Raw genomic sequence first — 13,231 nt, 5'->3', positions numbered from 1 at the left:
ATGGCGTGTAGTTGAAATTAACCATGGCAGATGCGGTTAATGAGTTTTTTATTATGTACAGTTCTCTGGAGCTTGGCAGGGCCATGCAACTTTGTTCAAATTATCAAAAAGCTTGAATTAAGTAAATGCAAAATAATGAGCTTTTACTGTATAAATTATGTTGAGTTTGTTGAACTTCAGTCAGAATTTTAAGGAATCAAACTCAGCGCAGCAGACTGACACCTTTGGCTTTGCAGAAGTGATCTTAATAAGCCAGAGCTTTGAACGAGCATGCAGTGACGTAAGAGGGGACTCTGTAAAGCAGTGGAGAGCATTTTTGCAGGCAGGAGAAGCAGAAGGCGCAAACGGTGGAGGCTCTGACGCGCAAGGGTGCTGCCCTGTGCGAGATCTTCCTCATGCGACAGGAGGCTGGCCGAGGCTCCGGTGATGGACAGCCTGCCAGCCCCCCCCCTGCTGGGTCGCCTCAGCCAGCCACTGACAGTGCCAGCTCAGATGCACCACCGTCCACCGCAGCAGTCACCACGACAGATGACCAAGGCCCTACAGTGGCCGACCTCAACCGTGTCTACGCAGAACTGCTCAAGTGGGCTGACCCTAGCGACCCCAAGGTATGGCTTAGGAAGTTTTCAGTCTATCTGACATTAGCAGCGCTCTCTATGGTCTCATTGGACAACTTTATGTACATGTGTTACAAGAGGGAGCTTGGTGAAGTTCCTTCACCTGGTATTGGATGTGGTCTGCATGGGCCTAGTGAGTTGTTTATTGGTGAAGGGGCACTGCACCGCATCCTTAATGATTCCTCTCTTGCACCAAAGTGCACCAAATTGGATTTACTGCGACATTCTGATTAAACCAGCGTAAGTTGTGCCAAACTGCGCCAGGTGGCGGTGTCTATCAACGGCAGTAGCACCGCCGGTGCGTCAGAACAAGTGCTGCTTGATCTTGGGGCCACCAAAGTCACAACTACGGACGTAGAATTATTTCTCTGATGAAACAACACTCGAGTGTGCATCCCGAATAAGCCGCGATGCCACGTATGGTGCCAACGCAGCTTCAGTTGTGCAAGTCAGTGCACGCATTACGCACTTCGAAGCAACGGGCACCACGGCCTGCGCACCTACTGCTCGGAGTCGTCACTAGGCCTAACTCCGCTCACGGCGCCGTTTAGCGAGACGAACCTCGAACCTTGCGGGCAAGAACAACGCGCTAGCGTACCCGCGGCTATGTGCTTCTTCGCAAGCGAAGAAGCACATTGCTCGCCGGCATTTCGGAACCGCGGATGGGCATTTTACGCATCGGCAGTGAACTCCACAGCCAAGCTCGTCAGACCCCACGGCCACGAACTGCTCGGAGCAGCGGTAGCAATTTCGCGCGTTGGCACCCGAAAATGCGAGACCAAGTATACTGCGCGCAGATTTTTCGTCATCGTAGCTTCGCATTCGCGAATCGTCACAGAACGCCGCCACCAAGCACATCACGCGCCGGCTCCACGGACCCCGCGGACGAGCACTTCGCGGTCAGAGTGCTGTCAATAAGCACTAGTGATGTAATTTAGACGTGCTTGGAGCCCTGCTTGGTATCGCCGCAGGCGTTTATGAATGTTCTGAAACAATGAAAGCCTCGTAGACTAGCGGTCCCGCGATCGGCCGAATGATAATACGTTTCATACGCGAGAGTGGCAAAAGAACGTGTATGAAGCAGGGGGACGAATTTTTATCTGCCCGACTCGCGTCATTGAATAAATTGCTCAAAAATCCCTGTGCCACTAACGTCTTGGCCATAACTGTTTGTTATTTGGAACGAAGGCATCGGATATCATGGTGTGAGCCATTTTCTGTCACAACAAGCCTCTCTCTTTATCAAAAATATTCAATGATTATTTGTAATCAATAAGCAAGACTTAATTATGCTAATGACAGCATAAATACAAGAAATATGTGTAATTATTTCAGTATATGGCCTTATTAGATTGCAATATCGTCTTTTCTGACATGTCTATCACACCACTCCTTCATACAGAGAACTTGGTTTGAAATCGCCCCGCCACGGTGGTCTAGTGGTTATGGCGCTCGACTGCTGACCCGAAGGTCGCGGGATCGAATCCCGGCCGCGGCGGCTGCATTTTCGATGGAGGCGAAAATGTTTGAGGCCCGTGTGCTTAGATTTAGGTGCACGTTAAAGAACCCCAGGTGGTCGAAATTTCCGGAGTCCTCCACTACGGCGTCTCTCATAATCATATCGTGGTTTTGGGACGTTAAACCCCAGATATTATTATTATTATTGGTTTGAAATCCATACTGGTTTTTGTAGATCAAAAAAAGAAGGAGGTTATGAAAAAAGAACAAAGGCACACTGGAGAAAGGCCACATGTCCAAGAAGTGAAACACCATAAAAAAAAACCAAAGACCACAATCTTTAGGTGTTTTAGAGAAGGCCAAACTTTAAACACAGTTTTCTCAATACTGTTTTTTTGGCATGTTGCTCAGCTCGTGGAGCAGATATCTTGGCAACTACTTCACAGATTTTGATTCCGTTTTTTTTTTCTTTTAATCCTTGAAGTCTTGTTGACAGGATGACATTATTCCTTACCTTGCTTAGGGCATAGTTTTTTTTTTTATGTGATAATTAGTGCATGAGAAGTTCTGATGCAATACATGAAGCTGATGGGGATGTTATTTGTAAAAAAACTAAAAGGAATAGACAATTTTTAATAATGTCATCCTGTGTAGTGTTGTTTTGAGTAAAAATCAAAACCACTTGGTCCTTCGTGGCATGTTTTGTTACATTGCTAGGCTTTTCACCAGCAGAGTATGTCATCAGATTATGTAACATAGTGTAATTTGAAAACTACTCGAGATATCGCAATGAAACTTCAAATATAGCTATTCGAGACACTCTTCAGTGTGCCTGCCAAATTTCATTACTCTAGGTCAACAAACAAAAAACTTTTTTTCGATCGCCACCTCCCCCCTTAATACATTTGCGACCGTAGCGGAGCTTGAAAGGCAGCTTTGCCGCAATACGGGGGTGTGATGAGGTGAAGCCTATTGAAAATCTAGGGACCACTTCCAATCAGACGTTGACTGTCTCTTGCCCAAGTTCGACCGCAACGGAGCTTGAAAGGCAGCTTTGCCGCAATACGAGAGTGTAATGAGGTGAAGCATATTGAAAATCTGAAGGGGTCACTTTCAACCGGACGTTGACTGCATTTGTCTTTGGGAAGTTCGAATAGTTCGAATAGTAAAATTTCAGTGCGAATCGAATCGAATAGCAAACACGAAAAATATTCGAAATTTCGAATATTCGCACACCCCTAGTTAATATTGTTTTGATTTTAGACCAGCTGTTGTCCCCTGACACAGTACTACTGCATTGAGCTGTTCAGAGTTGTCTGCATTTTGGCAGATAACTGTAGGTCTGAAATAAAAGGAGAAAAAAAAAAGTTGCATCAATTTTGCGAAGTCATTAACTGCACTCTAGAACAAGCTGTTTGACATTTGCCTAAGCAGGCCTAAAAAGTGTCCCAGTTTTCACTTTTGTAGCCTACTATTTTTAGACAGCACGAGATTCCTGTAAGCACGACCTAATTGGCCACCAATGTTGAGGACATAAATGAGTCTGCCAGACCATCCCCATCACAGGAAGTGATGATCGATGTACCTGGTTTTTGTGCGATTACAGTCAGTACAATAGTAGCACATCTGCCAACTCTCCCAATTTGCCCGGGCGACTTCCCACTTCTTACCTGTCTTGCAGATTGTACGATTGAGGCCATATAAATCTCCAGATAAGCTGCCTCAACCCAATTTCGAAAAAACAAAAATAAGCTGCAGTACTGGCATGATAGCGAGTAAATGCAAGACCATTGACACAGCACCCCGTCGTGCCTGCGGTAACTACAGTAAAATCTCATTACTACGAACATCAGATTAACAAAATTTTCAGATTAACGAATTTTTTTGAAATCCCCACCAGAATGCCTATATTGCCAATGTAAAAAACTTTCAGTACTACGAATTTCAGAATACCGAATACAGTAGAACCTCGTTGATACGTTCCCGCTTGATACGATTTCCCGGCTCCTACGCTCGAAATCACGAAAATTAAAAATAACCCAATACAGCTGTGTGCAATATGTTCCGGTTAATACGTTCCCGGAAAATACGATTATTCGGCAGCAACGTTCAGCACCGCGGAAAACTGGGGTCGTATGATACGTTTTGTACTCAGAAACTCTCATTCAGGTGTGGAAAAAAGGCCCTCTCGGCGACGGCAGCTTCTCCGCAGTGCCTTTCCCCCCTCCGTGCTTTCTCTGCTTTGCTCAATTGTCGCCTCCGCGTCTCTTCCGAATTGCTCGATCGCCGCTCTCTGTCAACCACACACCGACCCGAAGGCAGGCGGCGACGCTGGCCGTCACAATCTTCGAACGGCTTGCCGCGGAAACGCACATGCCGCCGTCGCATCGCCACCACTGCACAACACGCCGCGACCCGTAACCATAGCAACGCTGCCATTGTGCCTAGACAATATGGCCGATAATTTCCCGCACACTTTTCTCCCGGAGCGCAATCGTTTTTGGGGTTGCTCCGCCCGGCGCAATTCCAGTCGGCGTTCGTATTTCTCTGGCTGGGCAGTTCTGCCTACCAGCGGGTCGTCAGAAGCAGACAGAAAAGATTTGTTTTGGAAGATATCTAGGAGGTTTCTGGTTATCAAACGCCAAAACGAGACGATGCGCGCTCGCCGCCATCTTTGTGAGGACTCGACAGATCGCAGTGTGGGCGCTTGGGGACTTCACCTTCGGTTGCCATTACGCCGGGCGTTATCTTTTAAAGCCCGTTCCGCCGTGCGAGATGGTGCGATTACGAGTGGCGGCGAACATACCAGCGCATGTCTCAAGTTAAGACTGAACGCAAACTGATCAGCGCGAGTGTGCGACGTAGTATGCGATAGCCGCGAACAGCTGTCACTTTCGGGGACACTCTCGCGAGATATCGCATACCGTGTTGTACCGCGATTGTTACGTGCACTGCGAAGAGTTGAGCTTGTTAAGCCTTTAGAGGGGCGGCAGTTTTCTTCACGGACGGGGCGAGTCACGCGTGATCTTTCGAACGTACGTGGTCGTATCCTAAAAATGCGCATGCTCGAGATTATAACTCCCGCTCTTCGGCAAACCTAGCCCCATATTTCCAAGCGGCAATGCAGAAAGAACCGACGCTCATGCGGCGCAAATTTTCGTCTGCTGAGATGGCGGTAGCGTTTCTTTACGTTTACGCTGGTTGTCACAGAGTTCGATTTTGCAATATTCGGGTTGTCTCGGGATTTCAATACACGTGACCACGACGTTATTTTCGGTCAGGACCGGAACTAGCTGGCTGACCTCTGGCGGCCAGCGAGATGCCAGGAGTTTGAAAATCGAAGAGTCCCTCCATGTTTTTTGAGAAATAAATGTTTTTTGCCCTTGCACCTCAATATGGCCTTGTCAGCCTCAATTTTTACTGGATTCGGATCGTACGTTTTCCCGGATCATACGTTTATTTTCCGCGTTTTTTTTCGGAAACGTATCAACGAGGTTCTACTGTATTTCAGATTAAGGGGGGACGTGGGTCCTAAAAATTTTTTTTACTTTTGGCTCAATCTTAACTAAATTTTAGGGGTGTGCGAATACCGAATAGTAAGTCTCGAATCGACTTAAGGAAAAAAAGCCGAATATCGAATCGAGTATCGAATATTAAGTTTATTTAAAAGACGCACAAATGTTTACAAATTCTCATGCAAAAAAAGCAGCTGTTGTACGTGATCTGAGGTCAACTTCTCCCTCCGGGCCGTAACAATGTTACCAGCCGTTGAAAACAACTTTTCACTTGGTACACTTGTTGCGGGAATGCCCATGTCTTTCATCGCCATCTTGCACAATTCTGGGAAATGCTGCTTGCCTGTTTCTTTCCACCATGCTAGAGGGTCTTGGTCCCTGCGGCAAGTGGGCTCTCGAAGGTACCGCTTAAACTCCTTGATGTTGGCTGTTTCAGTGCAGTGTCTTCTTTCTGATGACACTGCCAGCTTCTCAATGCTGTTCCAGATGCTGCTGACACGCTCCTTGTGAGCTGTAGATGTCGACGCTTCGACACAGTCACTTGATTCTTCTTCTGGAGGGAGCTGCTGCAACTCAGTTCTTGCAAGCTCCAAAAGCCTTGTTTCCTGGAATGTTTCAGTACAGAAGAGGTTCTTAAACCTTGGGTCACAGGCGGTTGCCAGCACATACTTCTTTTGCTCGTCCTGCCCTGGAAACCTTGTCCTCATGCTTTTCAGGAAATTTCTAGCAAACTCTGAGGTGTCATCATCGGCTGCAATACAGTCTTTCAGAACCATCTGTGTTCCATACAAAAGCGGTACCACTGATGACAAAGTTGCATATTTGTGGCCACTAAGATCTTTGGTCGCCGATGCAATTGGTTCAAGAGCTTTGACTAGTCCAGCCACAGCTTTCCACTCCTGTGGTGCCTGGTTGGCCACTGTTGTCTCAGAGGTGGCCAGCTCCAAACAGATGGCTTCCTTCAGCTTCAGCTTCAGCTTCAGCTGCTTCAGCTTCTTTGTGCGGCAGGTATTGAACATCTTAAAGAAAATGCAATCTATTAAGATTGGCAGTGGATGGTCGCTTCCCGTTTAGTCTAACCCTGCGCTTGTCGATGTAATTGTGTGCAGGACAACCCGAGCACAAGCCGGTGCCTGGGCGTGTGTGGGCTCAGCCTGTACACGCAAGAACGAGACCTCCAGGTGGGTGGACTGTGCTTTGTCCAACATTTGAATATAGCATGCGAAGAAACTTAGAATGGGCGAATAGTAGGGGTGTGTGAACATAACATTTTTCGAATCAAATAGAAATGCGGAGCTTCAAATACGAATCGAATAATCAAGAGATGTGATTTTTTACACCGGTAATCTTTTATTTTACCATATATTTATGTTGAAAACAGTATACTGGTAAGCTATTATAATATGTTATTGCACAAAAGGATATCACCACCTGTACTTGCCAGGAAGCATATCACTGTGCTAAATAGTCGAGCTTGTGACTGTGATGTCTTGGGTTCAATTCACATGTTGAACAAACTTTCTCTATCTTTTTTTTTTATGTGGTTGCACTGCAGTGCAAAAAAAAAAAAAAAGCTTTTGTACCAGCCATTATGACCTAGTTGTGCTGGCTGGATTCGTGCCATGGCCGCTACATAATGATGGGGGGAATTAAGGGGGGATGCGCCCTTTGAAAACCGAAAAATCGCGAAAAAGTCGATTTTTGGCAAACCACATATTCGGGCAGTATGTGTCATAAACTACCTTTTCTGTAAATATCAACGTCTAATTCATCGCGAAACCATTTGAAATAAAGCTTAGAACAAGCCGCGGTAGCCCTCGAGCGGCGCACGAGCGCTCAAAATACCCCAACTTCGCGCGATCGCAGTTTCTCGACGGAGCGCCGCCATTTTGGTGTTGTTTTGTTTGTGAATTCTTGCACTTTCTTTCTCCGCCACCCGCGGCGCCGGCGGCAGCGCAGGAGAAGAGCAAGCCGCTCATGATTGGAGGGCTCGCGAGGGCTTTCAAGTTTCCTGCGGCTGAGACGCGCAGCTGGGATTGGGCGAAGCGCGCGCTCCTCAAGGACGCGGGGGATCCCGCGACTGCCATTGGCTGCTGCGCGCGATGACGTAGTGCTCTTGCGCATAATGCGGCCGCTCGTCTGCTGCTCCTCCGTCGCCAGCGCCTTTGTGTTCCGCTCGCTTCCGTCTATCGTAGCAGCCGTTCGCATACTCTCCACGTTTCAACCATTTTTACGAAACGATTTTTCAACCGTCTTTACGAGACGATTTTCAACCGTCTTTACGAGACCGTTGTTGCGTTCGCTCACGATGCGCGGAACGAAAAGGACGCTACAATCGTTCGGTGCAAGGAAGCGAGCTATGAAGCTTGTCCGCGCGCCGAGGCTCTCCGCTCGCACGTGCGCCGACGGTGATCGCGCCGACGGTACCTGTGGGGCAGCTTCTGCTTCATCTACGCAAGAGAGTGGTCGCATCGACGCGCCTAGCAGCGGGACTCCTGCTCCACCGGTGCAAGAATTTGTCGTAACAAGTGCACCTGGTGTCTCGTGCTCATCGACAGTGCCTTCCGCATCTTCTCTTTCATCGGCATCGAGTGCGATCGCGTCGTTAACTGTGCATTTGCGAACAAGTTTTCTGACGTGCGAGGAGAAAGAGGCGGCGGATCAACAACGCGCTGCTGTGCAAAGAGAACTTGGCGCTATGCCAGCGACGGAGCGGAAATTTCAGGCAATGGAGTGCGATCATGAAGCTGCCACCGCTACAAGTGAAGGCGAAACATTTTTGCTTGTGCAAATGGATGCCCTAGACGACCTGCTATCTCGGACCCCGTGCCACCGGTGCCCCGCGACTGGGATGAAGGTACGAGGAGGCACCCAACTTGGACTTGCTACAAAGCTTGAGCTAGTATGCTTGCATTGTGGAGTAGTTTCAAGCACATGGAGTTCCGCTCGTCAGGCTGACTCAATGGCCTTTGATGTGAATGTAGGAGCCATTATGGCAACGAAACAGATAGGCAAGGGACAAGCAGCCCTCAACGACTTTTGGGCAGCGATGAACGTGTCCCATCGTGGCCTCCATCACAGGACCTTTCAGAGGCACCTGAAGAAATTCAGGGAACCGCAGACACAATGCATAGCAAATTTCTATGCAGAATCTGCTTCTGCTGTAAAAGCCACTTACAAACAAATGGATGAATTTTTCACCAGGGATATAACAGTGTGTTATGATGGAACATGGCACAAGCGGGGCTACACATCCCATATTGGAGTTGGGGCAATTATCGAATATCATACGGGCCTCATCTTGGACGCCGTTGTTCTGTCTAATCAGTGCCTTGGTTGCCAAATAGGGCCAAAGCCTGGAGACACAGACTACGCCTGCTGGCTGGAGAATCATGTGGGCCAAAAAAACACCGACTCTAAATCAGGGAGAATGGAGGTTGAGGCAGCTATCATCCTCTTTTGACGGTCACTGTCGAAGCACAAGCTGCTTTACACAACGCTCGTGTCTGATGGAGATAGTGCCGCCTTCTCTGCCCTCGTACAAGAAAATGTTTATGGGCTGGTCCCCATTTTCAAAGAGGAATGCCTGAACCACGTGCAGAAGAGGATGGGGACAGCCCTTCGCAACCTTGCGCAGAAAAGTGACAAGGCTTTGGGAGGGAAGGGCAGGCTGACAAAGGCCCTCGTCGACAAATTGACAGGTTATTATGGCTGGGCCCTAAGGAACAATTCCGATGATGTGGCTGCAATGCGGCGGGCAGTGATGGCATCATACCACCACGTGACATCGACGGATGAGGAGCCCCACCACGACTTGTGCCCAGAGGGTGCAGACTCTTGGTGCAGTTATAATGCCAGCAAGATTAACGGTGTTCCACCTCCGAAGCATTCGTATAAGCTGCCACGCTATGTTGCAGATGCACTTCTACCCATTTATGAGAGGCTCTCGCAGGCTTCTCTTCTGCAACGCTGCCTGGGAGCAAAGACGCAGAATGCATCAGAGGCCTTTCACTCTGTGTTGTGGTCCCTGATGCCCAAAGAGCAGCATGCGTCACTGATTGCTGTGGAGACAGCACTGCATGACGCAGTTCTAAGATACAATGCTGGCTGCTACAGGGCCACCCAAGAGCTAGCTTCATCAGTGGGGCTGACACCTGGCCACCTGGCCATTCAACGGGCAGCCGAGAAAGATTCTGTGCGTTTGAAAAAGGCCAAGAAGCGATCACTACAGAAGATGGAAAGGCGGCAAAGAAAGAGAGTGCCAAAGGAAACCTCCAGTTATGCTGCAGGATCATTTTAGAACTATATATGTGCTCAAAACTTTCAAACGTCGTTTTCTCAAAATGACTTTTTTGGCTAGTGAGGCTGCTTATCCCAGCCATATCTCTGGAACCACTCATCCGATTTCCATAAGTCTTTTTTTATTATGTACTTGAATAAATTTATGAGGGGGTGACAAGCCCATTTTTTCAATACATTGTGTCAGTTATTTATTATATTTAATCAAAATTTGATTGATAATATCCTAATCACCAACACAAAATTCGATGGTCTGCTAAAACTTTTCAGCAAGGAAATTCAAAAAAAGGGCTCTGTTACCCCCTGAAGTATCAATCTGGGAATCATCATAGTTAAATTCACAGTTCCAGCGCCTTTTGAAAGTTCTCCAGGCCTGGGATAAGAGAACCATGTGCACTATTCTGACATACTGCCGTAACTTGAGAACCAGTGAACATAACTTCATGAAATTTTGTAATTCTAATGCTTTTGCTATGAGTCTATCCTGAAAATTTCATTAAGATATCTCAATAAACAAAATGTTGGTATCCGAAGGTAGCCTCCCCCCTTAAAAGTAGGGATCCGGGCACCGACCAAGATGATTTTAGCGTTGGTAGGTTTGTTACAAAGAGGTGCTGACGCGTTTGTCGGTGGCTGTTATCATGCTCCCGTTTATTTCCATGTAGATGACATAGCACTCGCGCCGAAGTTGTAGTAATCGGTGCATGGTCGACTGCTGATGCAGATGCACTTATCGTAAAGGCGCAAAAACAGAAGTTCTTTACAGTAACGTATGTGACCGAATAATTGAAAAGATAGAATATTTGAGACTTTTCGAATGTATGGTTTTTGAATCGTATATGAATATTACGAATGCAATACAGTGCAGACCACTTATAACGTAACCGCATACAGTGCAGGACTGGTTATAATGCGGTCTTTTTCGACTCCCGTTTACCCTCCCATAGAACCGCATGTATACGCATACCGCTTATTGTGCAGTCCCCCATGATGAAATACCGTTTATAATGCGGTTGCGGGAAAATATTTCCGACAAACGCGGTAGCGAGTGCGGTTCTCAAAGAAGGTACGCCGCTGGGGAGGGAGCAACGAGGTCGTTACGAAGGGCGAGGGCACGCACAGTGAACGAACGAGGGGCGGAGGGAGGAAAAAGACCGCGGCAGCGCTGTGCGGGCTCGCCCAGTGGGGAAGGATGGTGGTTGCCTAGGCGACGGAGTAGCCTTTGCACCGGCTGCGGCAAGGCTCCGCGGCCGCTTGCCGGCAGTGCGTTCCGCGTGGAACGTACGATCGCGTCCTCATCAAGCGCGCTTTAAAGCAAGTTTCCTGTCGGGAAAAGCGTCGTCGTTATCACACTTGCTACAGATATTGCGTTTGCTACCTCGTCCGCAAATTGAAAAGTTTTGCGGCTTCATGACGCGGGCTTTCGCCTTTTCTGCCAGTGCGCGGACTTAAACGAGCTTGGCGGGCTTTTGTCGCCGTTGATCTCCCGGCCGCGAACACAAACTTCGTATCACGCGCGCTGTTCTTGGGTTAGTGCTTGAGTGCGATCTTTTCGACCTCCGATCTTCTTGTTGTCTTGGACAAAGTTCCCGCGACAACATGCTGAACCGCAGGCTAGGCCTAATCAGCGTTGGTTGCTTTTCGGTAGCGGTCGCGGGCGATAAAAGTTGCGGTTTGGTGCGGAATCAACGAAACTTTTTGCGATGGCTGCACTTGAAGGGAAGTGAATCATATCGTTAATGAAAACGAGGGCGTGGTTGGCACATGCAACTCTCGAATGGTGGTTCCGGATTCGATTGCAATGTCTTGGACATAGCGTGCGCGCCCGTGAAATCGAACGATCGGTACCGCTCAGCACGTAAATTTCGGTCGCAATTCGACATTGTTTCTGTGTAATGCGCATACCTCGAGGTAGTCGGCGAATTTCCGCGATGGCACTTTGTTTTGTTTGCTTTTTTCCCCTGTGTTCAAATCGTTGGCAATGCGAGTCTTGGCGGTTAATTTTTGATCATTCGGAGATTTAAGTGGTTGTAAGCGCCCCAAAACGCATATGTCGATTATCGGACACGCGAGGCTACATGCTCAACACGTTTTGCGCTAGTGCAGACTTTGAAGAAGGTTGTTTTGGTTATAGTGCGGATATTCGCGACTCCGGCGACTTACGTTATAAGCGGTCTATACTGTATTGGACTAATATTCGAAACTTGCGAATATTCGCACACCTCTAGCAAATAGTAAATTTCATGTACAAAGGACATAGTAGTTCTGGTTGAGTGATTTCGGATTGAACAGTACTCCTGTATGCATTCATTTTGAGGTAGAGAAAGTAGGCTACCATGTTTGAGCCAATGGGACGAGTGTACTTGTAGAGAGGTTCATCAGACCAGCCTTCCATGTTTTGTTGAAGGGTGTGCAAATATCGAATAGATTTCCAATTGAGCCTAAGGGAGGTGGAAAGAAAAAACAACAAAAGCTGCATAGTATGCAAAAAAAAAAAAATCGATATAAAAAGAACTTAAGTTTTGGTTGTTTTCCTTACGCAGTCTGGCCGCTCCCGGGGGCTTGGCCTTCGTCTACTTTGAGACTGTGGAAGACGCCAAAATGGTAGGTCACTCAGGATGTGGAATGCCTGTTGTGCACGTAGTTTGTCACCTTTGACACTCACTCACGTAGTGGCTGTTCTGAGAAAACCGCTGCGGAAGATGGGCAGAAGGTTGACCATTTCTTCAACAGGGCACATCGGAGGTTGAAGATTGGTTGACAGTGTACAATTTAAATGAAAGTTCAGTAAGCATCCATCATTTGAGTAAGTTGCTGTTCTTGCTGAAATTATTTGGTAAAATCTTTCTTCTCTGCCAACAGCCATCTTTCCCATTATTGGTCATCTTGATTTCGGTATTTTGTGCTTCGAAATGCCGCTGTGGAAAAAAGATTGCAGTGATGTGATAGCTGCGCCAATTGCGCCAAACTGCGCCAAGACGTGAAACCTGCTACATCCTGCCACATCTCCGCTTTTCTGCGCCAAATCTGCGCCAAACGATAAGCTCACTAGCGTCAAAACGTGCGCCGGCAAAACGCGAGACTCTGAAGCTGCCGCGCGGCAGAATTTTCGTGCCGCGAGAGGAATGGGTTCGTGCATCATTTTTCGCAGCACGCTGCCGGTGCTTTCTGGGGGACATGACCGGACGCTGATTGATGGGAAGGCTCGTAAGCGCTGGTTTGGCTTGCTCAGGTTTGGGGGCAGACGTAATCCCCTCCAGACTGTTGTAAACTGGCGTGACCCGCCAAAAATGCACCAAAAAATGCAGTTAATTGGCAGCTAATCGGTAGCAGGACACGTCG

At 47.9% G+C, this 13,231-nt stretch overlaps 1 protein-coding gene across 1 annotated transcript; it reads right to left on the bottom strand.

The window, feature by feature from the left end:
• Positions 1-5,757: 5,757 nt before the first annotated feature.
• LOC119377239 (E3 SUMO-protein ligase ZBED1-like) lies at positions 5,758-6,609 on the bottom strand. Its single transcript, XM_037646804.1, has one exon. The coding sequence runs from the start codon at positions 6,607-6,609 to the stop codon at positions 5,758-5,760; it is 852 nt and encodes a 283-aa protein (XP_037502732.1).
• Between the last annotated feature and the right edge of the window lie 6,622 nt (positions 6,610-13,231).

This window comes from Rhipicephalus sanguineus, unplaced genomic scaffold, assembly GCF_013339695.2.
Source record: "Rhipicephalus sanguineus isolate Rsan-2018 unplaced genomic scaffold, BIME_Rsan_1.4 Seq4173, whole genome shotgun sequence".
NCBI classification, from domain to species: domain Eukaryota; kingdom Metazoa; phylum Arthropoda; class Arachnida; order Ixodida; family Ixodidae; genus Rhipicephalus; species Rhipicephalus sanguineus.
Note: the sequence above shows the minus strand (reverse complement) of the source record. Positions and strands in the feature narration are given on the sequence as shown.

Excerpts from the sequence above, each read along its gene's own strand:
- LOC119377239 (XM_037646804.1), bottom strand. The coding sequence starts at position 6,609 with ATGTTCAATACCTGCCGCACAAAGAAGCTGAAGCAGCTGAAGCTGAAG.